We start from the raw sequence: 26,260 nt of genomic DNA on the forward strand, positions 1-26,260 counted from the left end.
GCGGACCGGCTGGGAATTAAATGTTAAATACCCCCTACAGGCTGGCTCCATTACACCGGGCATCCAGCCGCAGCCCCCGCGCCTCTCTGCCAGGTCCACACCACCGGGAGGGGCCTTCGGGGTCTTTTATTATTTGTTTTTCAAGGTGGTCGGGGCTGAGGGTTCTCCATCCCAGTGCAGCTCGAGTTGGTGCTTGTGATTTAATTAACACGAATAATCCTCCTCCCCCCAGTTTTGTAGGTTATCAGAGAGGCGCCGCTAAACCGGAAGGCCTCCTCACAAATCTTTTCTCTTTGTCTTTTAAAATCGTTCTCAGCCTTGGAAGTCGACGTTTTCGAGTCCTGGCACCCGCAGCACTTCTTTTCGCAGAGAGGCTCTCTCGATCTTTCCCCGGCTTCCAGGTCTGGGCTTGGAGGACCACAGAGCCACGCTGGGGTTTTTCCGCGTGCCTTTGCGCTGGGGGTCGGGGAGCATCTCCTGGTCCTGGACTGAGGCGCGAAGAAACGCTTTTCATTTTTTCTCTCTGCTTCCATTCTTAATCTCGGGACTTTTTAGCAAAAAACGGTGTGCGTTCGTCTGTACTCGTTTGTGGAGCGGTTTCCGGTGAATGCTAGAAACTAAATAATTAAAAGGTTTGGAGAGCGCCGTGAGCAGGAGGAGAGGATGGCAGCTTGACTGGCCCTAGAGAAAAGTGGTCAGAGAGAAAGGAAAATCGATGTTCCTTTCCTGGGCCGTCCTGATAACCCGGGACTTAAACGGGCTCGGGAGAAACACTGGGTGGTGGGATTGGTGGTAGTGTTTGATTTAGGAGTTTTCTTCTTGTTTCGCATCTAGGAACTGAATTCTAATTTCTAACTAACGTGAGTTTTAGGAAGGCAGAGACTCAAGAGAAGCTCCAAATACAAGACCGGGAGGAGCCACGTTTTCACTATCCAAAATAAACTTTACTATTCTTTCTACAAGAATTGTGCATTAAAACAAAATATTTCTTTCTCAACATTTTAAGGCTGAATATCGATGTTTTTCCTTAGCCGTATAAAAGGAAGCTTCCAGAATCTATTTTTAGGGGCGGTCTCTTCTAGCTCCAATTTTTGTATTTGTAGGGAATTTTATGGGGTAAAGGAGTGAAAAGGGAATACTGTCTTTAGTTCCAATAGAACCCACATCAAAATTAGTACCGTCCGTGGGAAAGCTTGCGGGGGAACCCTCACTCTCTCCTCGTACACTTTGTGTTGAGTGAGCAGAGAGTAGAACCCGAGTCCTTTCCCGCCTGACCCCTGAGCGCCCCGGCCTCGTTTTTTTGGGCCGGGATGCTGTAGGAGGCTGAGCGCCGCTAGGGGATGCAGTGGCTCAAAGGACCAGGACAGGCCGCCAAGGTTGGAGGCCGCAGGGCCCGCCAATCGCGGCCCGGCCACAGCCTCGCCCGTTGATTGGCTCCTTCTCCTGCCCCGCCCCCGCCCCGCCCTTCGCGGCCCGGCTCTGAGCCCCGCTCCCTCCGCCCGGAGCTCCAGGCTCCGCAGCGCGAGGCCGGGGCCCTGGGAAGGTTGCGGCGCTGTGCCCGGCGGTCGGGCTGGGGTTCAGTGTATGGGACCAAGGATACACGCCGGGAGCCGGAGTAAGTAAGGAAAAGTTGGGTAACTGGCATGAAGGCCCGGGCTCCATCCAACCCATCGCACTGCAGTTAGAACTAGTTCGAGTCTTTCTCCCTCGCTCCTTTTCATCCATCGCAATTGTCACCGAAGTGAAGAGCGCACATCGATTACAGATATTAGGTCTGACTAGGGCAGCTGCAACATTCATTTGAGAGTTTGGTTAACGCAAAAGGCTGGGGAACATATTGTTGACAACGACCCCCAAAGCAACGCTGACGTTTCAATCAAAGGCATATTCCTTTTGCCCAATTCTTCAGCTCTTAGTCATTTCTCTGGAGAGGCAAATCTCAAAGTACTTGGGCGTTAATTTTTTTATTCTTATCAGTTTTACTTGCGCATAGACCCAAGTCAATAAACTTCCCCAATACTGCCCAGATTGAATTTTAAAAAGTTGCCCATTTAAACAGTCTGGAAAAGCAAGGCTGCCTGTAAAAATTAACTTTATGAATGGGGCAGGCTGATTTCTCCGGCAAAGAATAATCCACCCAGTCTGATAGAATTGGCAGGAGCTGGAGCCACACTTAAAGGGCCAGTACGCGAGCTCCCTCTAGCCCGTCCTCTTCAGCCCGCCCCCGCCTCCGCCCCCGGCCCCTGCTGCCTCGCCCACCACCCCCGGACCCCCCGCCCGGGGCCTCCCTGCGCGGCGCCCCTTTCCGGTCAGTGGAGGGACGGGAGGAGGGGCTGGGGGGTGAAGCCCTGGAGCGGGTTTGGGTTGCAGCTTCCTTGCGCTGGGGAGGCTGTCCCCTCCTCGCGAGCGCTAGGCTCCTCCCTCTCTCGCGGATGACACTAGAACCTCCTTAAGTTGCGTCGCGCCACAGCTGTCTGCTAACACTGAGCTGCCTGGCGCCGTCTTGATACTTTCAGAAAGAATGCATTCCCAGTAAAAAAAAAAAAAAATCTGAGAGAGGGAGAGAGACAGAGAGAGAGAGGGAGAGCGAGAGAGAGAGCGCGCGCGCGAGAGAGAGGGAGAGGGAGACACGGAGAGAGCGAGAGACCCAGCAAGCCACGCAATCTGACCGAGCACTTTCTGCTCTTCAGGTCGCACGCCTCCTCCTCCTCCTCTCTGCTCCTTGCTACCCAGGTTGGTACGGGCGACTTTTCTTTTTTTTAAGTTTGATCTCCCTCCTTCCCCTGCGTTTGGGAAAACTTTAAAACATTTAACTCAACGCTCCTCTCTTGGAGACTTTCTAGAGGCCGGAGGAAAGGTCCCGGGACCTGTACCCCGGAGGGAGGGAGCTGTCGTCCTAGTTTGAAAGCCTCAGTCAGTGCTGGGCTCCCGGGAAAGCTGGACGGTGGGGGTGTCTTTGGGAGCGGTTCTCTCCAGGGTTGCACCCGGGTTTTCTGAGCTCCGTAGGAGGCGCGCGCGTGTGCGCGTGTGTGTGCGTGTCCAGGGGCGCGGGCGCGGGCCGGCGGCTCGAGGGCAGGTAGTGCCACTTCATAAACTCAGGTGCCAAGGTACTTAGGAACTCATCCAGGTCTCCCTTTCTCTCCTATGCAGGTGACGTGAGAAGGAGCCCAGGCTCGGAGCCGCTGCGGAGGAGCTTCCCTAGCAGAATCCCAGCTTTCCTCGCTCCCTCTCTAACAATTTGGTCCCCCTTTATCCATCCGTACTTGTTTTTTGGAATTTTTCTTTTCCTTTCTCTTCCCTTTGCTAGGCTACCACTCAAAAGATTTTTTTTGAAAATCTTTGCCCACCTTATCTTCCCACCTTCCCCATTCCTCCATTGAGAACAAATCATTAGACGACCCCCGCTCCTCCGACGGCAAGCTCACCTGCATAGCCTCGGAGCCCCGATCGCCTGACCTCCCAGACCGACCGCCCTCCCTCTCCACGCGCGGGTTCCGGGCCCGGCGAGAGGGCGCGAGCGCAGCCGGGGCCATGGAGGTGACGGCAGACCAGCCGCGCTGGGTGAGCCACCACCACCCCGCGGTCCTCAACGGGCAGCACCCGGACACGCACCACCCGGGCCTTGGCCACTCCTACATGGACCCGGCGCAGTACCCCCTGCCCGAGGAAGTGGATGTACTTTTTAACATCGACGGTCAAGGCAACCACGTCCCGTCCTACTACGGAAACTCCGTGAGGGCCACGGTGCAGAGGTACCCTCCGACCCACCACGGTGAGTCTACCCCGGATGCGGAGACCCTACGCGGCCACCCCTGCTGCCCGGGTCGGAGAGGAAGGGAGGGACCTGGGGTGGGGAGACCCGGCCGAAGCCTCCAAGCGCAGTTACTGCTTCATTTAAAAAAAACTGGGGGCCGGAAATGGGCGAGGAAGCCGTCTCGATCGTCATGAAAGTGTGTTTTTCACAGCAGTCACTGAGGCGCCTCTCGGCGGCTGGAGTCCCCGGGGCCTGGCGCTCACCTGGCGGGCGCGGGGCTGCAGTTCAGACTCCCGGAGCGCCTTCAGGTGGGGGCCTCGGAGGGCCCAGGCGCCGGGAGCGAGGCTCTGCCTCCGCAGCCACGGCTTCCTAGCCGGCAGCCGGCGCTGGCTCTACCCGGCTCAGACTCTGTTCTTCCAAAGGGTTCGCTCCCCCAGTTATCCCGTAGTTCTGCCTGCGAGCACATTTCCAGAAAGGCCCGAGAGGCGTCTTTTTTCACATCCCTGATTTTGACCTTTCCCCAAAGCTAGTGCATTAGGTGTCTAGGCAGGTCTGCTACCTCTGGGCTCGGCCCAATGGCATTCTGGTGCTTGAAGGCGTTTCGGTGGAAAGACAACTATCCTAAGGTCGAGAAATACGCAGTTTCCTAGATTCCCGGCTGCACAGAATTTTCCTGCGGCTTTGCTTTAGGTTGCCTCATTGCTGCTCCCGCAACTGTGGCCTTCCTCTCTCCTCCGGCCTACAACAGTCCATTCGGCTCCCAGAGAAGGTTGAGGATCCACCGGGGTTTCTTTTTACGGAGGGACGATTACAATGGCTTTGCCCTTTTTTCTTTCTCTTTCACCTTGAGAAGTTTGGGAGTTTTGAAATGTTAAAAAGGAACCCAGCCTTGTAGGGGCAAACCAACGCTTCTCGCGGGCATGGGTATTTTAAAGGGAGATATAGCAGCAAAGTTTCACCCTGAGAAAATGTGAGGCTCTCCTAGTCCCTCCGGACAGAGCAGAGGTCTGCCCTCGTCTCCTACTTAGAGCGGAGGTTGGCTCGGATGACAGAGCCCCTCCGGCACCAGGCGTCCTCCGCCCCGCTGTCACCAGGTTTAAACAATTGTTTCTGCGGATGGGGCGCTCTTTGCCCTTGTTCTGTGCAGATCAGCAGTTAGGTGGAAATGCGTGAATGCAGACTTGATACTATTTACTATACTACTTCCTGCATAATCTGAATCTTGACCCTTAATGTTCAGAGAATTCTCCTTCCCTTCCTCTCTCCTCCCCTTCCTCTCTCTTAATATTTTAGTTTCAGTATTGTTCTTAATGGTTAAAATAGAACGTCAAAAGCTGATGCAGGTACTGGATTAAAAGATCAATGTGTGTGGATTTGAACTTGCAGTTTAAATCCCCCCCCCCCTCAGAGTGTATGGACTTGTTTGGGTTATAGCCTTCATACATACACAGTTTGGGAACCTTCAAACTGTGTATGAGTGAAAGCACACATGAACTGGAATTTGTGTGTCAGGATCTTGGGTAAAAACACCACACTGATGGAATCACAACTTTGAGGACATCTGGGTCTTAATTTATTTTATTCTATAGGATTTGGGAGGGTGAGAAAGGCACCCCAGGGTACACTCCTGAAAACTTTCTCCAGCAGCCTGACTGCTGACAATTTCCCTGCAAATACCATTTTAGGCCCTGCCAGTTATGAGCAAGCACTGAAGTAAGGTTCCATGGAAGTAACCCTAAGAAGCCCCCCCCGTCCTCTCTTCCCAGCCCTTTCCTTCCTGCTCTGGGCACCCAGAGCTGGGCACTGCTGCTGGCCTCTCTACAGGCCAGTGGATTTTGTCCAGTGCTTGTGTGACCAAGCTCAGCCCTTCAGGCCTCATCACTCACAGCCGACTCTTATCAGGTTGGCTGGGATCGTGTCTAGGATGGGGGACCCCAGGCCATTGAAGGAAGACAATAAATCAAGTCAGGTTCTAGAGAGGGGTCTCAGGGGATGAGATTTAGAAAGTGTATCTGGAGAGGCCAATAAGTCAAAGGGCCCTTCTTCACTCCATCGCAGCACCTCTCGGGTGTCAGACACAGGTCCTTTATTCCGTGGGGTTTGATGGGATGTTTGTGTGGGAGAGAGGGGTGAAGTGTGTGCTGGCCAAGGTACTCAAGCACTGCTCGGAGTGGAGGCAGTGGACCTGCGCCCAGGTCCAGTCCGTGTTTGGGGTTTTCCCGACAGGGAAGCTGGGGTGAAGCGTAGAATCTGCAAGTGGTCTTCAGGCGTTGGAGCTGCTCTCACCAGCCTGTCTCTCTCCTGTCCTTTCTCACAGGGAGCCAGGTGTGCCGCCCACCACTGCTGCACGGATCCCTTCCCTGGCTGGATGGCGGCAAAGCCCTGGGCGGCCACCACACTGCTTCGCCTTGGAACCTCAGCCCCTTCTCCAAGACGTCCATCCACCACGGCTCCCCAGGGCCCCTCTCGGTCTATCCCCCGGCCTCATCCTCCTCTTTGTCGGCGGGCCACTCCAGCCCACACCTCTTCACCTTCCCGCCAACCCCACCGAAGGATGTCTCCCCGGACCCGTCCCTGTCCACGCCTGGCTCAGCCGGCTCGGGCCGGCAGGACGAGAAGGAGTGTATCAAGTACCAGGTGCCGCTGCCCGACAGCATGAAGCTCGAGTCGTCGCACTCTCGGGGCAGCATGACCACCCTGGGAGGAGCAGCCTCGTCGGCACACCACCCCATCACCACCTACCCGCCCTACGTTCCAGAATACAGCTCCGGACTCTTCCCCCCCAGCAGCCTGCTGGGAGGCTCTCCCACCGGCTTCGGGTGCAAGTCGAGGCCTAAGGCAAGATCCAGCACAGGTAGGAGCCTGCTCGCATCTGGGGTCCCTTCTCCTTTGCCTCTTGCTTCTCCTAAGTCCAGGGTAGGGAAAGGAGAGCCCAGCCTGACCCTGCTGGGTGCGTTCCAGACCCCTCTGAGATTTGATTTCTTCCCATTCTAACAGCGCAAAGAATGAGGTGTGTCTCTCCTCCTCCAGTCTTCAGAGCAGAGGGGCAGTGGGATCTAATTAAACCCCCAATGAGCCCAGGAAGGAAAGAGACAAACCCAAACACAAACCCTCCCCTGCCTGCTGGGGGACTTCTGGGTTCTGCCAGTAACCTTCACTCAGTTTCCAAGACCAAATGGAAGGCGAGGGAATAACTCTTTAGTGTTTAATGCTAAAACGAAACCTCCTGAAACCTAAACAAACACAGGTTCCTCCTCTGACCCTTCCTGGCCTCTGAGTCCCTTTGACTGTTCCTCTTGGCCCAGCTCAAACAGGGTCATTCAGTGAACAGAGGACAGCCCTTTATACAGACATGTATAAATAAAGTATGTATATATATTTTTCCAGTGGGTGTGACCCTGCAAAAGCAGCCCACATATTCTTTGCATGAAAAAGGGGGCTCTCATAGTAACCCCTGGGACAGCAAGGCAGGCTCTGCCCCAGGGAAATGGCTGCATGTAGATCAAAAGTAGACAGTGCCAGTTACCTGCAGCCCAGGCAGGGGCAGGGAGGTGTCTCAGGACGTAGCCCTCTACTGATCGGAAGCCAGAGGAGGTAGGAAGGACTGCAAAAGATCTCCAGGTGTGTGTGTGCTTCCTCTGCTCACCCTCTCTCCAAAAAGCACACCCTGCCTTAACAGCTCACTGCTTTTTTTATTGATTCTGTCGACGCAGACACTTGCATTAACGCCTCCCACCAACCCACACAAAGTACTTTTTCTTTAAAACTGAAGTAACCCACGACCAATTTTGTTTCTAACTGAAGCAGTTGAATCAGAAAGTTCAGGATTCTCTTGAGATGAGATTTAGTTATGTTTTTAGAGATGATTTGGTGGAGACTGTGTGTCTCCTTGGGTGGGCGTGTCCATTTCAGGGTGGGCAACTCAGCCCTGGTCCTTTCCAACCGTCTTGCCTCTGTCCTCTGTCTATGGAGTTTCTATATACAAAGAAGTAAGGAGAGACCGCTTGTCGTCTCTGGGCGCGACGAGCAGTCTAGAAACAGAGCTGGCAAAACCCTGTTTAGAAAACCTGTGAGGGAGGGCTCTGGGCACCCAGTGACCATGGGATCGGTTTTCAGGGTTTTTTTCCAGGGTGACATTCACTCCGACTGCCTGGGCAGGACTGTCTCTATTTAGTTGATATGTTTTAGCTAATCCAATTATTTTCAGACTGCTGCACGCGACAGTTGCATTGTTTATCCCGCGCCAGGAACTTTAATAGAGTCCGGATGCGGTTAGGCTGACAGAAGAACTCAAACCTGCATGTTCAGTACATGAAAGTCGGCAGAGGGAGAGGGAGGTAGGCTGCTGGTGGAGTTAGAGAGAAAGCAAGAGGGAGAGCGCCCCGGAGAGTGGCCGGGCTGCCGGTTCAGGGGCAGGGGGAGTGGCGTGGAGTGGAGGGTTCCATGGAAATGGGGTGCAGCATTTAGCAGAAAACCCGGGATTAGATCCAGGCTTGAGGGCCGATTGCAAAGAAAGCAGACCTCTGTACTTTGAGGTAGCAATGGGATTTTATTTTTAAGTTCTCTTTTCTGGTAGGGCTAAAAGTTTGGGGGGAAGATTGTGGTATTTGAGGCTGGTGTGGTAGTTGTGTGTGGGGGAAGGGGCAGAGTACCTTTCCTAAAGCCTCTGGTTTCTCTGCCCTCATTTCCATGTTTGATCTCCCTCCCTCCCTCCCCCAACGCACACACCTTCGGCCCTCCGTTCAGTCTTTTCCTTTCTCTCATCTCTTTCCTTGAGCCTGTGAACATGAATTTTGGGGGGGGGGTGGGGGGTATGCTGCGGTTTCTCCGAACCAGAATCAGGGTACCCATATACTTATTTTATTTTATTTTTTTTGGTGGGGGCAGAAATGAGATGATTTAAATTTGGCTTTTTACTTCCTCCTCTTATTCCTTTCTCACAGTCAAAAAAAAAAAAAAAAAAAAAAAAAACCAAGGCCAGCACACCTGGGCAGCAAGGGCGCTGGTACTTTTGGGAGTGTGGGAGCAGGGAGAGGAAGTTTCTAGACCCTCTTCTGTGTAAAGAGGGTGGAAGTGGTGGGAATTCTTGAGGAGGGGATTCTCTTGGTTTTAGTGGTTGCTTTTTTTTTTAACCTCTTCTTTGCACTTGCCAAAGGAGGAGACAAGAGAAGAGAGGGTTGTCGCATTTTGGAGAAACGGTTGAGCTGTGGTTAGGGCACCTATTGCTTTTCTAACCAGGGCTGGCGCCTAGGATATGTCTTTGCAAACAAAAGACAAAGCCTTTTTGCAAATGGCCAGTTCTGAGCTCCCCTCCTGTGGGCATCTCACTGTACCCTCCTCTTCACAGCCGCCAGCCACTGCTCCCTGCCCCTGCCATTCAGCCCCGTTTCAGGATTTCAGTAGGAGGCGAAGGGGTGTTTGAAAATGGCTGTTGAATGTCAAGAGGCCGCGCAGCTTTGTGGTTCTTGTCACCTAAGAGAGAGGTGTCTGTGCGAGCTGCTCACACCAGGCAGCCGGTGAGGAACAGGAAAGAAAGCAGGAGACGGTCAGGGCCTCCATTAGGAAAATTGGTTGTTTGTTGAAGTCACAGACTGGAGGCAACAAGGAGAAAAGAAAAAAAAAAATAAGTGAAACCCACACAAAGTAATCACAAACTTGCGGAGTGAATCAAGACAGAAAATTGCTCTACTGAGCAGAGCCTTGCTGGGGAGGCAGCCGTTGCTAGTTCTTAAGGTCCCTCTGAAAAGGAAGCTGTCATCCTCTCCACTGCTTGACAAAGGAGAGGAAATCAGACTAATCTCACACCCTGGGAGATCCCCCCAGCCCAAGGTGCTCATGAGCAGGGCATCCAGCCCTTAGCCACCGCTATTGGGGTGAGAAGGGAGCCAGAGAAACCTCGCAGCAGCTCTGCCAGTGCCCAAGTAGGAAAGGGACAAAATGTCTGGGGACCTGAGAGGCCCCTGTCTTGGTAGGTTGAGGAATGGGCAGCCCAGCCAGGCCAGGGCGGCACCCCTGTCACCAGAAGGGACTTGCCTGCCTCCTGGCTCAGGCAGCCCCTGGCACCTCCTCACCTACGCCTACGTGCCCCTTCCTCCTTCCTCCATGCCTTCCCCACATCCGCTGGCCACAGCCCACGGGCTTGGACCCCGGTGAAAGGTGTCTGGATACAGTTCAGTCCAAAGCCTGTTTTGAGGACTGGTGGAAGCAGCTGGGTCTCTAGAGAGTGGTTTTGGCACATCAGGACCACGTTTTTGTAGATAATCCCCGGGGTTCTTGGAGGGTCTGTGTAGACCGCAGGTTAACAAGAACCTTTTCAATTTGGAGCAAAAGAAGTAATAATAACATCTCTCTTAACTTCTAAATTTTTTTTAAACAAAGTGAACAAAAACAACTCAGCACCATCATGGACTCCAAAGTGAAAGGAGGCAAAACCTCCTTTTCTTCCTAATCTAAAAGTCCTTTTCCTTCTCCAGATTTGGCCCTGGAGAAAAGCATAAGTCACAGGTGTAAGCTCTCCATTCCCTGATTCCCTCATACTTGGTCTGGGGGTCCCCAAAGATAGAACAGAGCCCAGCTCCCAGGCCAGCCTTGCTCCCCCTGTGAGGAGTCAAGGTTCTCCATGCTCTGTTGGGTTTTCCTTGCCTAGCCCTGCCTGTCTTCCTGGTAGTTTTGAGTTAGCTAATTGATCTCTTAAAATAACCTGTAGGGGCTCATCTTTCTCTCCTACCACCCCCCAAAACCTCCCTCTCAGCACCCCAAAGAAAACAAAACCATGTTCTTCTCTCCCTTCCTCTGGGAAGTCCAACTAGTGGGGCCACTTGCTCCTTCAGGGTTGGGACCCGGCTCCCCTTGTGGAGGGTATGGTCCTTCGGGGGTCCCATCTTAGGGCAGCCAGGTGAGGAGAGCAGCCCCCAACAGAGGGACAGTCTTATCCAGAAACCATCCTCCTGCAGAAGTTGAAAAGCAGTCAGTAAGCAAACTGCCCCTGTGTCCTAAGATAGTATTTTGAGGGATCCCCTTCTGGACCTTTCCCTCTGGTGGTGGGCCTGGCTCACTCTCCTGCCCCTGGAGTGAATGCTGCCCTAACCTTGCCTGGCCGGTTTTTGTTTATTTTTGTTTGTTTTTTTGTCGAAAGAGCAACTGCAGGCAGGCTTTGGTTAATGAGCCGACCAAGAGCTCTCCCCACCCCCTTCCCTAACTGGCCTGTTCTTCTGATCTTGTGCCCTTCACGCTGCCATTCTCAACCCACTCTTCTTCCCTTTCCCTCCCCCACATTTCCAGATCTCCAGGTTCCTTGCCTAAAGAAGGCACTTGGGTCCCTGTCACAATGGCATGGAAAACCTTGGCCTTTTCTAGAGGAAAGAAGATGGGGAAATGAGTCGACCCTGCTGGGTCTTCATGTATTAGTTGCCAGCCAGGAACATTTACAGTTTTATTGGAAATAAAATCTGAAGCCCTCACCACTGAAATCAATCAGCCAATTGATCGATCTATTCATCTGTTTACTATCTGTTTATCTATCTTGCCATTGATTCATCTTCCCTTTCTTCCCATCCTAATCTTTATTATTTAATCAATCTGTATAGACAGACTTAGTGATGAGAATGGGTCACCTTTGTTTTCCTTTGAGGGAAATGAATGGAATGTTTGCCTTTGCATGTCTGGGGCTCAGGATTTTCTCAGGGGACTATTACAAGTTGAACTTTGCCTTGGTCCTCAGCAATGGGTAGGCCCAGAACAAGGGTCTGCTGCAATTTATTCGTGGCCACTGCTGTGTGTGGGTTAGGCCGTGGCTGGCCGTCCAATAACTGTTTTCGCCTCGGCAGCCACCTTCAGAGAAGGATGGGTGTGGGAAAGTTCCCCAAAAGAGGGAGAAGAGAGAAAAAAGTTCTCCGTTTGACTGTCATCCCCTAATTCCGTGCACTGTCATCTTTTCTGTGGTTTATTCCTTCCATAAGTGACTTATGTGTGATCTTGTTTCCAGAAGGCAGGGAGTGTGTGAACTGCGGGGCGACCTCTACCCCACTGTGGCGACGAGATGGCACCGGGCACTACCTGTGCAATGCCTGTGGGCTCTACCACAAGATGAACGGGCAGAACCGACCGCTTATTAAACCCAAGCGAAGGCTGGTGAGTTGTCTTTGGGAAGCACTGACCCCGCACCAACCATTTGGTGTTTTTCATTTCCTCTCTCCGGGAAGGAGGGCTTTCTGCAGGAAATTAGCAGGACAGCTCAAAAGCATGTCAGCTTGCTAGGGATAGTATTTTTTTCTCCTTTTCTGTTTCCAAAGTAGACATGCAGAGACACTTTCTCTCTCTTTATTTCCTCTCCATGTTTCTTAAGTCACTTACCAAAGTTTTAAGGGTGCTGACTTCTTGGTTACAAATCTGAAATTATTTGCTAGTAGAAGGAGTGCTTTAACAGGACCAGAACCACCGATCTGAGATGCCTTGATAATCACTGTTTGACAGACAGAGAAACTTAGTATGGATGGAATGTCCCAGGCACCCCCTTAGAACTTGGTCCTGAAGTGGTGTAAGAGGGGTTCCGGGGAGTGATCGCAGCCTCAGTGCTGGATGAGTCTCTGCGCCAGTGACTTCAGATCGATGTCGCCAGTTAACAGGGTTTCACAAGATGCAGGCGTTGAACTCGGTGGAGTCTTTCACAAGTAAGGTGGAGTCTTCCCACAGGTAACTCCTGTGGGAAAAACTGTGTAATTCGTGGCCTGCCTGTTGGTGTCACCCAGCATTTGGTCTTAGAACCCCTTTGAACTGCTGTTGCTAGGGTGCTAGTTTTTTCCTCCCTCTTTTTTCTTTCTTAAACTTCTTGACCCTTATAAATACTTGAGAAAACCTGGTACTGCCAAGTGTTTATTAGGAAAACTAGCAGAAGTTCGTTTGTCAACTTCGGGACCTTGGGCCAGCTTGAATAACAAGTGCATATCACAATATCACAAGCAAATAAAGGCAGACTTGGCAAATAACTCTAACCGCAGTCAAGAGATCAAAATGCTTTTTGTGGTGATGACACTCACCAGGTAGGGAGGGGAGGAGGGGGTCTTCCCCATGCAGATTGATTGGTGAGGAAGTATCCATCAAATTCTAAGGGAAGGGGGAATCCAAATCTTTCTGTTCTTTTTAAAGAATTATGTGTTTCCCCCATCAGATTTTAGTGCAACTCAAGACCTTTCACATCCTCTTTAGAAGAAGGAAACACTTTCTAGGGATGGAAGTGCCCATGTGACTAATTTTTGGCAATCCTTGGTCTCTAGGCTTTATTCTTTCTGATCTTTGCCCCTTTCTCCAACCTTCTCAATCTCCCAGTCCCCATGTACTTTGGGTTTTTTTTTCTTTCTCTCTGTGCAAAGCTAACTTCCTAGGAAAAAGCTGCCGGATATCTGAGCACTGGAGATAACTCATAAACAACAACTCAGCTTCCCTAACCTAAACGTCAAGATGTTTGAACGGATCAGAGCAAGACATGTTTGAAAAAAAATATGGCTGGAGGTGTTAGCACAGAATGAATATGATCACACCGCAAAAGAATGTTCTGAATCACTCAAAACCTGGCCTTCGTAAAAAAAAAAAAAAAAAAAAAAAAGGAAAAGAGAAAAAAAGAAAAACCTAACAACAAAAACCTTTTTGTTAAAAATAAGTTACGGTACTATTATATAGATTTTTTTAAGGTAAAAGTAAAGAAGGAAAAAGAGGAAGTAAAGTCTCAGAGTATGGGCTGATTGATGAGCAAGAGTGCCTTTGACATTTTCTTGGGGTTTCTTCTGCCTGGGCAGATTGCATAGGAGACTCTACTTGCATTTTATATAATTTTGTCTTCATTCACCTTTCATAAACAACCTCTAGATTCTGAGTAACAATTACGTTGAATTCTAGAGTTCATTGGCTGTCACATTTTCAGCTGTCTTTTCTGTCTTAGTCATCTCTTCTGGGTGGTTTTATATTTTTAGTTCCATAGAATTTATATGCTCCGTTCTGAGAGACGCTCAGAGCACATTCAGGATTTTTTTAAGCCCTTTAATGCATTTGACTTCTGACTACCTAGAACCTTTCTTTTTCTTTTTTCGTATATTTTCTGTCCCTCCATCCCAACTTTGTCTCTGTGGTTTGTTATTTTCCTTTCTGTGCATTTGCAGATTCACTGACGACCACCCAGCCCAACATGTAGCTAGCTGCCCTGTCAGATGCATATCTAACACTGAGTAAACTCACACAGGAAATAGGAGAAAAGACTGAGGGCAAGGGCCATAGAATTCTTTCCTCAGTGTCTCCGGGATTTTCCTAGGTTTAACAACCAGCTGAGCAGCTTGCTTAATTAATGTATTTTGTATCCAGCTGGTGAACCAAACAGTATGCTTTGAAAGGTTCTGTATAAATTCGCATAAAGTCTGTAGACCGGAGATGTATTCTGAGTCTGCTCCTATTTATGAAACTGTCACTATACTGCAAAGGATGCACTGTGAACCTCATCATTTGGAGCTTTAATTTTACCGGCTGGCCTCATGTGCCTGTGTGACACATTCCAAATTGTTGGGCTGGGAAATCCGGTGCCTGAGTAGATATTAGTCTACTATATCCGGGTATTTCTTTTAAAGGAAAAAAAAGTACAGGAAGATAATAATAATCACATAATAACATAATTGTCAAAATCATTAAGCACTGATTTAATGTATTATTTTCTTTCCAAGAGTACAGAAGAAACAGTTATTTAAGTCTTAAATTATCACATTTCATAATTTAGGCAGGTGGGGTTGGAGGCAGCACTCTTGGACTGTATTGAATTAGAACAGACAGACAAAAAGTAGAATCCTTTTGATTATGGTAGATAAGGGCTGTTTTTAACTCCCAGTTCCTTAGAATACAGAAAATAAAGAATTACTACTACAGAAAAAGGGGGCTCTACCATTTAAACCTGTAGGACAGAGGAATGTATCTGTGGAACAATTTAGTGGCTTTGAAAGGAAAGGAATCAGTCTGGTTAGTTCAGAATTGCCACTGAATTTTCCATACTTGGCAGCTTCGGATCTTTGGCCCAACGTTTTGCTTGATAAAATATTGATGGAAATTCCTGTCCTTTTTTTCCCATGCATTTATAACCATGCCAGAAGTTTTTCTGATCAAGCTAGCTGAATTCTTTTTCTTCCTCTTGCCTTTGGTAATTTTTCTGACTTCAGGTGCAGGAGTAATTTTGTAGTTAAAGTATTCTTTTTATGTTGTTGGGGGTGGGGCTGAGGAGGTAAGAGATGGATGCTAGAGGTGACCTATTTTTTTCCAAAAGTTTTTGAGTTTATCATTTTTTTCCCAGGGTAGATATAGAGAATAATCCCCATATAAATGTGTGTCAAAAAAGTGAAAGACGAATTTCCCTTTCAAAAGAAATTAAGGCAGGGGCACAATCAAATAATTAAAATTCAAGTTGAGACTGACATTTGACCTGGCACTATTGTGCTCTGTGAACAGCAAATAGAAAATACCTAATTTCCAGAAGGTGGAATGAGATGAGGGCAAGGGGAGGGGCCGTGTTCCTGTTGACAACCTAAATTCCTTCTTCTTTATAGTTTGTCTCATTAACTAAAAGCCACCTAAAGAGACTGAGGATGGCTGTCACCGTGAGTGACAAAGTCTAAAGGCAACCAAGTCTGAAAGCGTGGGCCGTGTACGTTTCGGACTGTGGCAGACTTGCTGAGGTCCTGTTCACTTCAGATGTCCTGCCTGTTGCTTCCTAAATTACACACCCATGAGTACAGACCTCACACATGTGCAGCCTCTCTCACTCTCTTAGCACTCTGTTCTCTTTATAAGCCAGCATTTCTTTATTTGGGGTCTATAAAGTGCTTTTGACGCTTTGAGGATTGCTCCTACTTTTCTGTTAGTAACTGTGATGGCCAGGAACCTTGCTGAGAAGTGGTATCAGAGCAGTTGCCCTTGAAAAGCTCTTGTGGGCCTGGCGAGTAAGGCTACTGAAAGCCTGGTACCCAAACTAGTCTGCTTAATTCAAAATTGCACCCATAAAAATTAACCATCTGATGGATTTTGTGGGATGGGAATAGGGGCTAAATTAACTCAGGGGGTGTTGTTCTTCTGGTCCTCCCACATTCTGCGTAGGAGCACAGGGGGCTAAATTCTGACCGCTTGGCTGCAGGCTGACACATTCGTCTGCCGATGGATTGGCTACATTTTTCTTCTCGAGGCTGCTTTTGGGGATCTTCCTTACTTTCATGTGGGCCACCTGCTAGTTTTGATTTCAATGATAATTTTTTTAAGTCTGTCTCTGTAGTTCTGAAAACACATTTTACATTTGTTTTGATTTTCTCCCCTCCCCTCTCCCCACTCCCCAGTCGGCAGCCAGAAGGGCAGGAACGTCCTGTGCAAACTGTCAAACCACCACTACCACTCTCTGGAGAAGGAATGCCAATGGGGATCCTGTCTGCAATGCCTGCGGGCTCTACTACAAGCTGCACAATGTAAGTGTCATGGGGACCAGCCACAGCCATCTCCCTTGCTGACAAGGCCCAGTGCACAGTCTCGCCCTTCCCAGGTCCCCCTTCTCAACCTGCATTGCCATTCTTTGGGCCAAACAACAGGCCAGATAATAATCAGTGCAGCAGGGCCCAGGGCAGGGAACTGCTTTGTACAGCGTGGCCTTGCTGAGAGTGGACGGTTTAATGACGGGACAACGCAGCCCTCCTAGTAGGCGCGGAGAACACGGGAAAACACCGTTTGTGATGCAGCAGTCCAGCACGGGTGGTGGGACTGGTCTGGGTTTTAAAGCGAAAAAGTCTTCCCCTTGGAAAACAACAAAAAACAGTCACCATTTTTGTTTTTATGTTTCCTTGTGGTTTATGCTTATGGCACAAAAGAGGAAGAGAGCAAAAGAGAAAAGTAATTAGAATTGTAATGCATGGCACATGAATTCCTGAGCAAAAAGGATGAGATTCACCTACTGAGGGGCAAAAGTCTTGGCTTACCCTGTGCTGTGAATTTTGATTGGATTCTCTGTATAGAAGCTATGAAAGAAAATGTCTGAGAGGTTACTGGGGATAAGAGACTCTGCCTTTATTTCTTCTATGTATCATATTAGCAGAATGATAATTGCCTGTCCATCACCTGGGTTTAGGTGTCATTTCTAAGCTTTTAATTTGGGGACCTCGCATGTTATAGTGTCGTCACCTTAAAAATGTTTTTCCCAGACAGCTCTGGCTGACAGACCTTGACCTCATGAGGCCTGCAGTTTGCCTGGGCCCCAAAGACAGCATTTTCCTTTCCCTCTTGCTCTCATGCTCTTCTTTGGCTTTGCCGGATATTCCTAAAATCCCTTGGCCAGTTTGACTTTGGCAAAGTCTGGGGCTGAACGGGGAAAAGGCGGAGAGCTTTTTGCTCGAGGCCATTCTGGCAGTCACCTCTTCTTACCTAGGAATACCTGGGAATTGGGGAGGAAGCATTTCTGGTTAAATTTTTTGAGTCACAGGGGAACTTCTCAGGGTAACCCCAGCACCCTTGTCCTTTTCTACCTTTTGGGAATAAGTTGATGAGATTCCCGGGGAACCTGCAAAACTCACCTCCCTGCCTTCAGTGGACCCCGTCTTGACACGGTGCCCCAGCGGGGCCAGCACTGATGGAGCTAGAATCCTTCCTACAGTTGGTTCTTCACTCTCAGATCCCCGGACTGTGGTCTGTCTGCATTCATCAGCATTGAAGCTCAAGTCCTGTTCTTAGTTGGGGGAATTCACTTGCTCATCACAGTGGAGATAAGCAGATTTGTGATTGAAATCTGGAAGATTTGGGGCATTAGAGTTTATGAGCTACCTAGTCATTGGCATAGCCTATAAAATTATTTTAGAGTTGTAATTTATGGTTTTCAAAGAAATTTCATGTTCTTACATTCTCATGTTCTTCTATGTTTTCATGTTCTCAAAGAACTTTCATGTTCTTATGTTCTCGTGTTCTCTTAATGAGCGTGTCCATCATGCTCATTACCTGAGCATAATGGAATCTCGAGTAGTCTCATGAGGTAGACAGGGGAGAAATTATTTTTATTTCCAGTTTACTTCAAGAATTATGTCTGACAGGAGCAAGCATTTGTACGAAGGAACGTGCTGGTGAAGTGGGAGAGGCAGGACCGATTCAGAGTATCAGCTTCCTGTGAGGCATCGGGACTGACAGGGACCAGCGGAAAGTGCATGCTTTCTCCGTTTAGGATGTGCCTGAGTTCGATTGAAAGCAATGGACTGTGTGTGGTCATATATGCTTTCCCATTTCCATAAAAGTATGGGAGTTATGGGAAATTAACAAGCCATAAATTTCTTTGATTCCTTAGCCACCATGAGATAGGATCTCAGTTGTGTCCAGGCTAAGAAAAATATTTCTGGAGAATAGGAATTTCTCATCAAATCACAGAGAGGTCCAGGAACCCTCCTCCCTGCTCATTCTCCCCTGTTCTTCATTAGCTCCGACTTCGTGGCTGGGCTCCAGTGGGAGAGAAACTTACTCATCAGCAAAGTGGCTATTCTGTCTTCTCTGGTTTAGTAAGAATTCACCAAAAAAAGGCTATTTGTGTGTATTTAACAATAAGAGATAATAATCTATTAACGTTCTCTTCATGTTGTTTGGTTCTGCCCATCAAGATACCTGTGTATGTATGCCATAAGTTAGTTGCTTTCTGCTTATCTGGGTGTTTAGATAACTACCTATCTCAGTATCAGTGTATCTAGGTGGCGTTGGGACTAGTTATCTGGGTTTGTGTGGCTATCTGTGTAACTAGATATTATATTTAGATACCTGCTTGTGTGTATCTAGATACCCTGGTAAAGAGTTGTGTGTCTAGACATTATCTGGGGGAAGATTTGATGTGACAGTAGATTCCTATCACCTATGTAGGCAGCACCTTCACCTTGATTATAACTTTGAAGAAGGAACCCAGAGACGTTCTTTTGGCAATGACCTTTTAGCCCCTCTGCTATCACTCACACTTCTTTCCTGGCACAAGGGGGAAAGCTCAGGGTGAGTTCTGTCTCCCTCCTCGGGGACTTCTCTCAGCTCAGCCCCAGGAAGCTGTGTGCTTGTTGCTCCCAGAAGTATGGCCGGCAACTTGTCCCTCTTTGCTGCTGGAGTTCTTTCTTCCTTAACTGCCGTTTGCTCGCTTTTGGAGCACACAGGTAGACCCTGGAATCAATTGAACCTTCTTTTTTTCCACCCTTGAAGGCCATGGAGGAAGAGGACATTTTTCCCACAAGGAGTCAAGAATGACCTAGACCCTGACATTTGCTCCTTGAGTTGCTTTGGCATATTTCTCTGGAAACATGGCCAGATACATGGTTTATTAGTGGGACAGATGACTGCTATTGCTGTTAATAGGATGCTGACTCCTGGTAGAGATTGGTCTCTGTGACTTTGTTATGTCCCCTCTTTGGATTCATCTCACCCTCCAAAGCAAATGTATTTTGAAAACACAGCAAACGAGTCTTACAAAGAAGAGAGGTGTGGTATGCTGCCTCAGAGGCTGAAGACTTGGGATTTTTCAAGTAGGCTCTTGCCTCTGTCTCTTTAGTTCATTCCTGGTCTTTGATTTTTAAGATGAGATTACTTTCATGCTAGTACAGTACTTTGCACCCCCTTAAGTGGTTATTAAATACTTGTTGGTTGGTGGTTTAGCTGTGTGTCTAGTTTTAAGCGGTTAGTCAGACTAGGTAGAAATTGTAATTTTCAATCATTGCAGTTGCTGTGACATGGGCAAGAGGCGACCTTTTGCAAACACACATTTTACTAAAATATGACCTCAGAACATACAAATTCCTGAGGAAGATTGGACAGTACCTCTCATTGTGAAAAGGCCAGGTAGAACAGACGCAGCCTCAGTTTCCTTTGAATCAGGGTGCAGTCCTAGTTTCTCAAGGCAGATAGGGACTTAAACACTTGAGATAGGTTGCTTTGGCAGTGCTTTTCAAGTCCTGACATGACTTCAGACGAGTAGACAAAATGTTATTTCCCCTGGAAGATTCCTTAATTACTTCCATTCTCAGGAAATATTCTAAGGAGATTGATTCTAGTGCAGTAAGACAAGTTACTGTATTTTAGGGATGTACGATCATATTGGGTGGGTCTCTAGGATATGGTCCTTGGAACACAGGGTTCCCTGAGGCAGATTTCTCCCCGAACGACTGATGCGGATGAACATAATAACCTCTGCTTGGAACACCTTTCCTGTGGTCTCTCAGTTTCTGAACCTGACAGAGGCTGACAGTCAGAGCTCTGCCACAGATCTAGCTTGCGGGACTTGGGGTCCCCGGGAAGGAGGCAGGAAGGGGTGGGAGGAAGGGGTCCCCTGAAAGCAACTCCCTGGCTGGGGCAGTCAGAGGAACCCATGTTGGGGTGTGGAAGCCTGCACCATTTCGGAGCCAGCAAAAAAGTAAAAAAAAAAATTGATCTTTGTTTAGATTAACAGACCCCTGACTATGAAGAAGGAAGGCATCCAGACCAGAAACCGAAAAATGTCTAGCAAATCCAAAAAATGCAAAAAGGTACATGACACCCTGGAGGACTTCCCCAAGAGCAGCTCCTTCAATCCTGCTGCCCTCTCCAGACACATGTCCTCCCTCAGCCACATTTCACCGTTCAGCCACTCCAGCCACATGCTGACCACTCCGACGCCGATGCACCCACCATCCAGCCTCTCCTTTGGACCTCACCACCCGTCTAGTATGGTCACCGCCATGGGTTAGAATCTCTGCTCGATGCATAAAGGTCTCCAGGCGAGAGTCCCTCCGGCCCCTTCTACGTGCATTTTTGCAGGAGCATATCATGAAATCGAGAACTGATGGATATCTGGTTTTTGAAGGCAGAAGGCAAAATGATGTTTGCTACTTTTGCCGAGGAGCTCACTGTGGTGTCTGCATTCCCAATCACTGAATCTGGATCCCATTTGTGAATAAGCCATTCAGACTCATATTCCCTATTTAACAGGGTCTCTCTAGTGCTGTGAAAAAAAATTGCTGAACATTACATATAACTTATATTGTAAGAAATACTGTACATTTGAAGAAGACTTGATTGCATCTGGGTAGCTGTAAGGAAGGCATACAGGATGCCGAGAATTTTAAGGAAGATGGGGGAAATCAAGGATGGAGATTAAGAAGAAACTAGGTCTGATGTTCAAATGGACAAACTGCCTTTCACTGGCCACAGGTGTTTGATGCATTAAAAAAAGAGAAAAAAAAAGAAAAAAGAACAAAAAAAAAGTTGTAGGCGAATCATTTGTTCAAAGCTGTGGGCCTCTGCTTAGGAAATTCTACGAGTTTGGGCAATCGGTGTTAACACTCACATTTTGCCATCGAGGGTTTCAGATAGCCTTTTCCAGGCCTACATGCTGCGTGATCAAGTCCCTGTAATTGTTTGTTTGTATGTATAATTCAAAGCACCAAAATAAGAAAAGATGTAGATTTATTTCATCATATTATACAGACTGAATCGTTGTACAAATTTATTTACTGCTAGTGTTAAGCTCTGCTTTTTTTGTTTAATATTTTCCTTCTCTCTCAATTTTTGGTTAAATAAACTAGATGACATTCAGTTGACCTAAGGTGATTGTGCTCCAGAGGGCTTCTTTTCCTTTTTGCTTTCTGATGATATTTATTAAATAGCTTCTAAGGGTACAGCAGCATCTGTCGTCTCACTCCTCCCGCAGTCTGTGCTATGAGGGTAGCAGTGTATGAGCTACCACGTGCATGTCAGCGCCTTAGGCCGGACAGACCTGGTCCTGGGAGCAGCCTGGCTGATTGTTAGCTCTGTTGTGTTCTGTGTTAGTGATCACTGCCTTTAATCTGTTGGAATAATAATATCAAATAATAATAAAGTGAAAATATTAAAAAAAAACCCCAGTAACATCGTATCAAAGTGGTGGCCATGCTCTTCTAGAACCTGGTAGCTCTAGCTAATTTAAGAAAAAGGAGTTTAACAAGAAACAACGCCCAAACATGCAAACTCCAGATCGTCCACACTTATTGCTTCGGGAAACTGGGCCTCTTCGGAGCCCTGTCTGTAGCCCGGAGGAGTTTATTCTGGGGCAGGAGTTACTTCTGTGGTCCCTTAGTGAGCTGCAGCTTCCTCACCTCGAGTAAACGAGCTCGCAGGAGAAGTGGGAAGATGTCCTCTCCGAGATGCCCAGGTGGACTGCAGCTGAGGGATTCCTCAAGGTTCTCTGCAAGATGTCAAGGAGCTGGGCTGGCTCTTGAGTTCATTTCTGTTTTTGCTTTCCTACTGTCGAATAATGCCATCATGGAGAGTTTATTGGAATGTTCGCGAAACACAGAATAACCGTTTTGTAACTTACACTGTATAGTTTCCTTTTCCTCTGTTGACTGAATGTGTAACTATGGCACACATTTAAAAATCTCTGTTAATCACCTTTCTGCTTTCTTAGCAAATATTTTAAACCTAAAGCTAAATGTTGAAATAAAGGAGTCGAGAATCACTGAGATGCAAACGGAGGTCTTACTGGGTCCTAATTAATGATCTACAATTCTGATGTTTTCATTTACTTTCAAGGCACCAAAGTAAATCACCACATATTGCCATTTTAAACTTGGGAGGTTTTTCCCTCCCTAGAGAGGGGAAGGGAGGGAGAAAGGTAGAGAAACATCAATGTGTGGTTGCTTGTCACATGCCCCCGACTGGGGACCCAGCATGCAACCCAGGCATGTACCCTGACTGGGAATTGAACCGGCAACCCTTTGGTTCACAGGCTGGCACTCAATCCACTGAGCCACACCAGCCTGGCAAACTTGAGAGGTTTTAAGGTATGGTTCCAGTGTATCAGGACTCACCACCTTGCCTCTTCATGAATAGATCTGAGTTAATTAATGCCCTTTCACCTTAAGAACAGGGAGTTCAAATTCTTGACATTCTTAGGGTGGGAGTAGGTGGGCTGGGGGGCACACATAGAAAAATCCCAAACTCTGTACTCTAGCTCCATTTGTTTTAGGTACTACAGTGATAGCACATTTGATCTTATTCTTCAGGAAATGTCATATTATCATTCTGTATATTGATTTGACATTCCAAGATAGTTCCAGAAGATATGAAAGATTTGAAAAATATGTATGATAGCAATGATTCAGTTTCTTCTTTAGAAGCTTATATGCTTTCCTGGTTTCAATGGTTTTTTTTTTTTTCATTTAAATATAAGACACCATAGAAGAACAGTTCTAGAGAGGGTTTCACCTAGAAAAACAGAATGAGCTTGTAGATCAAAAATATTGCTTAAGTATTTTTAGTAAATTTTATCCCTAGTCAGTTTTCAGTGTCTTGCCTCACTTTGGAAATAGTTGCATTAGCTCATCCATAGATTACTTGACAAATATGTGTGCAAATTTGGATGATTTTTCTAAAACTTTGAAAAAGACAACATAATAGAAAAAAATATACTGTGTAGTTACTGAACCACATTGCTATTTGTGAACAACTCATATGTCTAACAGTGAAACTTCATGAAGTAAAAAGTCTGCATTTAAGCACTCTTTGTGTATTCAGCAAGTACTTAGGCAGTGTCTAGGTTGAAGTCCATTTTAAACCACTTTTTGTTCTTTAAGCAGTTCAGGAAATAGAGAAAGCAAGACTGCAGTGTCTCATTCTTACTTTGTGACATTTACATGTTATTCCCCTTTAAAAAAAACTACATGTACTGTGGTGAGGTTCCCAGTTGGGCCTCTGGGTTGGTCGCCAGGCAGACAGCCAGCGACAGAAGTGGGGACACCCAGAGCTTGCCTCCTGAGATCACTGTCTATTTTCTGAACCTTCTCTAGGTTTTAACAATTATTTAAAAAGCCGACTCCTCATCGCAGGACTTCATTTTAGTATTTCCTAAATCGAGGACTCTGGGGAGGGAGCAAATCTTCCCAGATACTGCATGTCTGACCGGAGGTTGGCTAAACACCTGTTCACAAAGTTAAGATGCCCCAACTCAAATGCCATGTACTCCCTGCCTCCGATACTTTGCTCACAATGTGAGTTGTCTCATTTACATTTCAAAGCCTTGGAAACGTTATTGCCCCTTGTACTCTTTTGTCCCATCCCCCTGTCCTCAACCCCAAATCCACCCCAAAGTCTAGAACCATTTCTGCCATCACCATTAACTCCTCTGCTGATAAATTCCCTTCGATTTCCAAGCTAAGGAGACATTTAAATGTTTTTAAATTAAAAATTAAGAAACAAAAGGCCAAAAGAAAACTTTAGAACAATGGCACATTATATTGCCGGTTTATCCACAGAACTCAAATTTTCACCCTTCTTCAAAATAGCTGAGTAACACACCAACTCGTGCTTTCAAATGAAACAAACTTCTGAAAAACATTTCCATTTTTGTTTTTTCCTCTTGCTCAAATCCTGTGAATACACTCTCAGGGTAAACTTGACCCCACCCTTTTCAGAGGGGCCAGTGAAGGGAAGCCCCCAGAATTCAGAGGTACTCATCATTCACTTGAATATGATGATGATGATGATAATGATGATGGTGGTGGTGGTGGTGGTCCCTGGAGTCTGGAACTTGGCTTTGGTTCTTGGCTGTGCCACTAGTGAACAGAACAATCTGAGGCTATTGGTTTGATTTCTCTGGGAGTCAGCTCTTTATCTGTATAGATAGATGACCTCAAGACCCATGTGAAAAAAATACCACAATGCCATTAGATTATGATTATCATCATCATCGTCGTCATCATCAATTTTTCGAGGACATTATTTATTAGGAAAGGCATTCTCATACCCCTGTCAGAATTTTGACCAGGGTATTTAAAAAGCCCAGAATGATGGTAGGTCTCATGATTCCAGAAGGGGCCGGGGTACTCCCACTCCCCTTTGTAAAGCACAAATTCACTTGTATTTTGTGACTGTCAACCCAGGGCAAGAGTTAGCGTCCCAGTCTGTGGGTTCCCTGCTCTTTCTGAAATGTGTCCAGGCCCCTCTTGAGCAGAACATACAGGACCTACTTGTCCTGCTGATGTTGGCAGCGTGGTTCACATTTCACTCTCCATTGTGTAAAGAAATTCTGCCTGAATGGCTAACAGGCTATTCGAAGGGACAGCCGGAATCCATTCTGTCTTTTTCCTTGTGGCCCCATCTCTGTTTCTCTTTGGAGAAGGGGATTGACAGAGGAAGCAGATTAAGCTTCTTCCCCAAAGCTGCTCCTTTTAGGGTGCTCCATGTGGACTTGGATACATCCAGGCCTCTCCTTACTTGCCCTTGAGCTTCTTTGCAGGGGATCTCGGTACATTAGCCACATTGTTTGTGTTGTGTTTTTACAATCCCCTGTCATGTCTGTGTGCACAGTCTGGCAGGCTGGCACTGGAGTGGGGATTTGGAGAGCAGGCCCACTGCCCCTGCCCGTCCCAGTCCTGCCCCACCCCCAGCCTGCTCCCACTGAACAGCAGGCATGCATTACAAGGCACGCCTCTGCTCTGTGGTCCCAGTGGAAGCCCAAGGATGTGCAAACAGCTGGAGAAGAGTTTGTCTTCCTAAGGAAGCCATTTTGGGTCTAGCTTGCACCCCCTTAGGGAGGGAATGTGGAGACAGACAAGGCAGTCTGCCTCCAGAACTGGGTCCCAATGTGGTGAATTGGTCTGAACCGGGTCCCACTGCTGAAAGACTGCTTGATGTCTGCAGGATGCCCGATACTGCCAGGTAGTTGACTAAGAAATGGATCAGCTGGGGATTTTTTATTTGGCCCGAGGGTGTAACAAACTGCTAGAAAATGAAAGTTTTTTTTTTAATTATAAAATTAGTTAATACTTATTGACCAAACTTGTAAAGTGACCCTCTCACACACTCAAAAAAATTTTTTTTAAGAAGCAGAAGAAACCGAGGATTTTTTTCGTTGTTGTTGACTTGACCATGTGCAGTCTGGTCTCTCAAATGGCTGATCTGGAATGCCTCCTGAATCTGATGGCCCTGGAGGGAGGGCTTGCAGGGGTGGTGCTTGGGTAGAGTGTTTGCTTTCTGACAGTCATTAAGACTCCTTTTTGTGAGCTAGAGGGGGTCATTAAATAAAATATAAAAGGGGGTCTTGTAAAAAGCGGTCGCCCTCTCCTTCTCATGGTGGTGGGAGGCTCACTCTCCTTTGTTGGGACTGCCTCTCACAGCCTTGCAAGGATGGCTGGCTCTTCACGAGCACAGACACCAGGCAGCTCCCAACACACCACTTGATTCAGCTACAGCCCCACCCACAGAAACTGCGGACTCCGAGCTGAAGCTGCCTGGGTTACCCTTCCACTGATATCCCATAATACTAAGCAGAAATTCTCTTCTAAGTTCTCCTCTGCTGCAGGCACCCATTCCTGTGGGAGGCCCTGAGCAGGTCTGTGTTTTATAAACTGACACTCGGTGCACGAAGCCATCCTGTTCTTCACTTTGAATATCTTCAGGCTCCTTTGCTAAGGCAGAGTCGCTTGAGGTACCTTTAATATCTTTCTTTTTTTTTTTTTGGTGTTGTCGTTTTTTTCATTTGAC

The 26,260-nt window shown here is 47.6% G+C and overlaps 1 protein-coding gene across 3 annotated transcripts in view; it reads left to right on the top strand.

The window, feature by feature from the left end:
- GATA3 (GATA binding protein 3) overlaps window positions 1-22,239 on the top strand; it is a 28,951-nt gene extending 6,712 nt beyond the window's left edge. The window contains exons 1-6 of one of the 3 annotated variants that reach the window (XM_028506507.2): window positions 2,434-2,733; window positions 3,151-3,772; window positions 6,072-6,608; window positions 11,742-11,884; window positions 16,108-16,233; window positions 20,203-22,239. In XM_028506507.2, coding sequence (XP_028362308.1) covers window positions 3,532-3,772; window positions 6,072-6,608; window positions 11,742-11,884; window positions 16,108-16,233; window positions 20,203-20,487 — 1,332 coding nt within the window. In that variant the 5' untranslated portion in view covers window positions 2,434-2,733; window positions 3,151-3,531 and the 3' untranslated portion in view covers window positions 20,488-22,239. Of the gene's footprint in view, window positions 1-2,433; window positions 2,734-3,150; window positions 3,773-6,071; window positions 6,609-11,738; window positions 11,885-16,107; window positions 16,234-20,202 lie in introns of those variants that run through there. The other 2 variants (XM_028506506.2, XM_036024585.1) reach the window with 2 other exon arrangements.
- The last annotated feature ends 4,021 nt before the right edge of the window (window positions 22,240-26,260 follow it).

Source organism: Phyllostomus discolor, chromosome 1 (genome assembly GCF_004126475.2).
Source record: "Phyllostomus discolor isolate MPI-MPIP mPhyDis1 chromosome 1, mPhyDis1.pri.v3, whole genome shotgun sequence".
NCBI lineage: Eukaryota > Metazoa > Chordata > Mammalia > Chiroptera > Phyllostomidae > Phyllostomus > Phyllostomus discolor.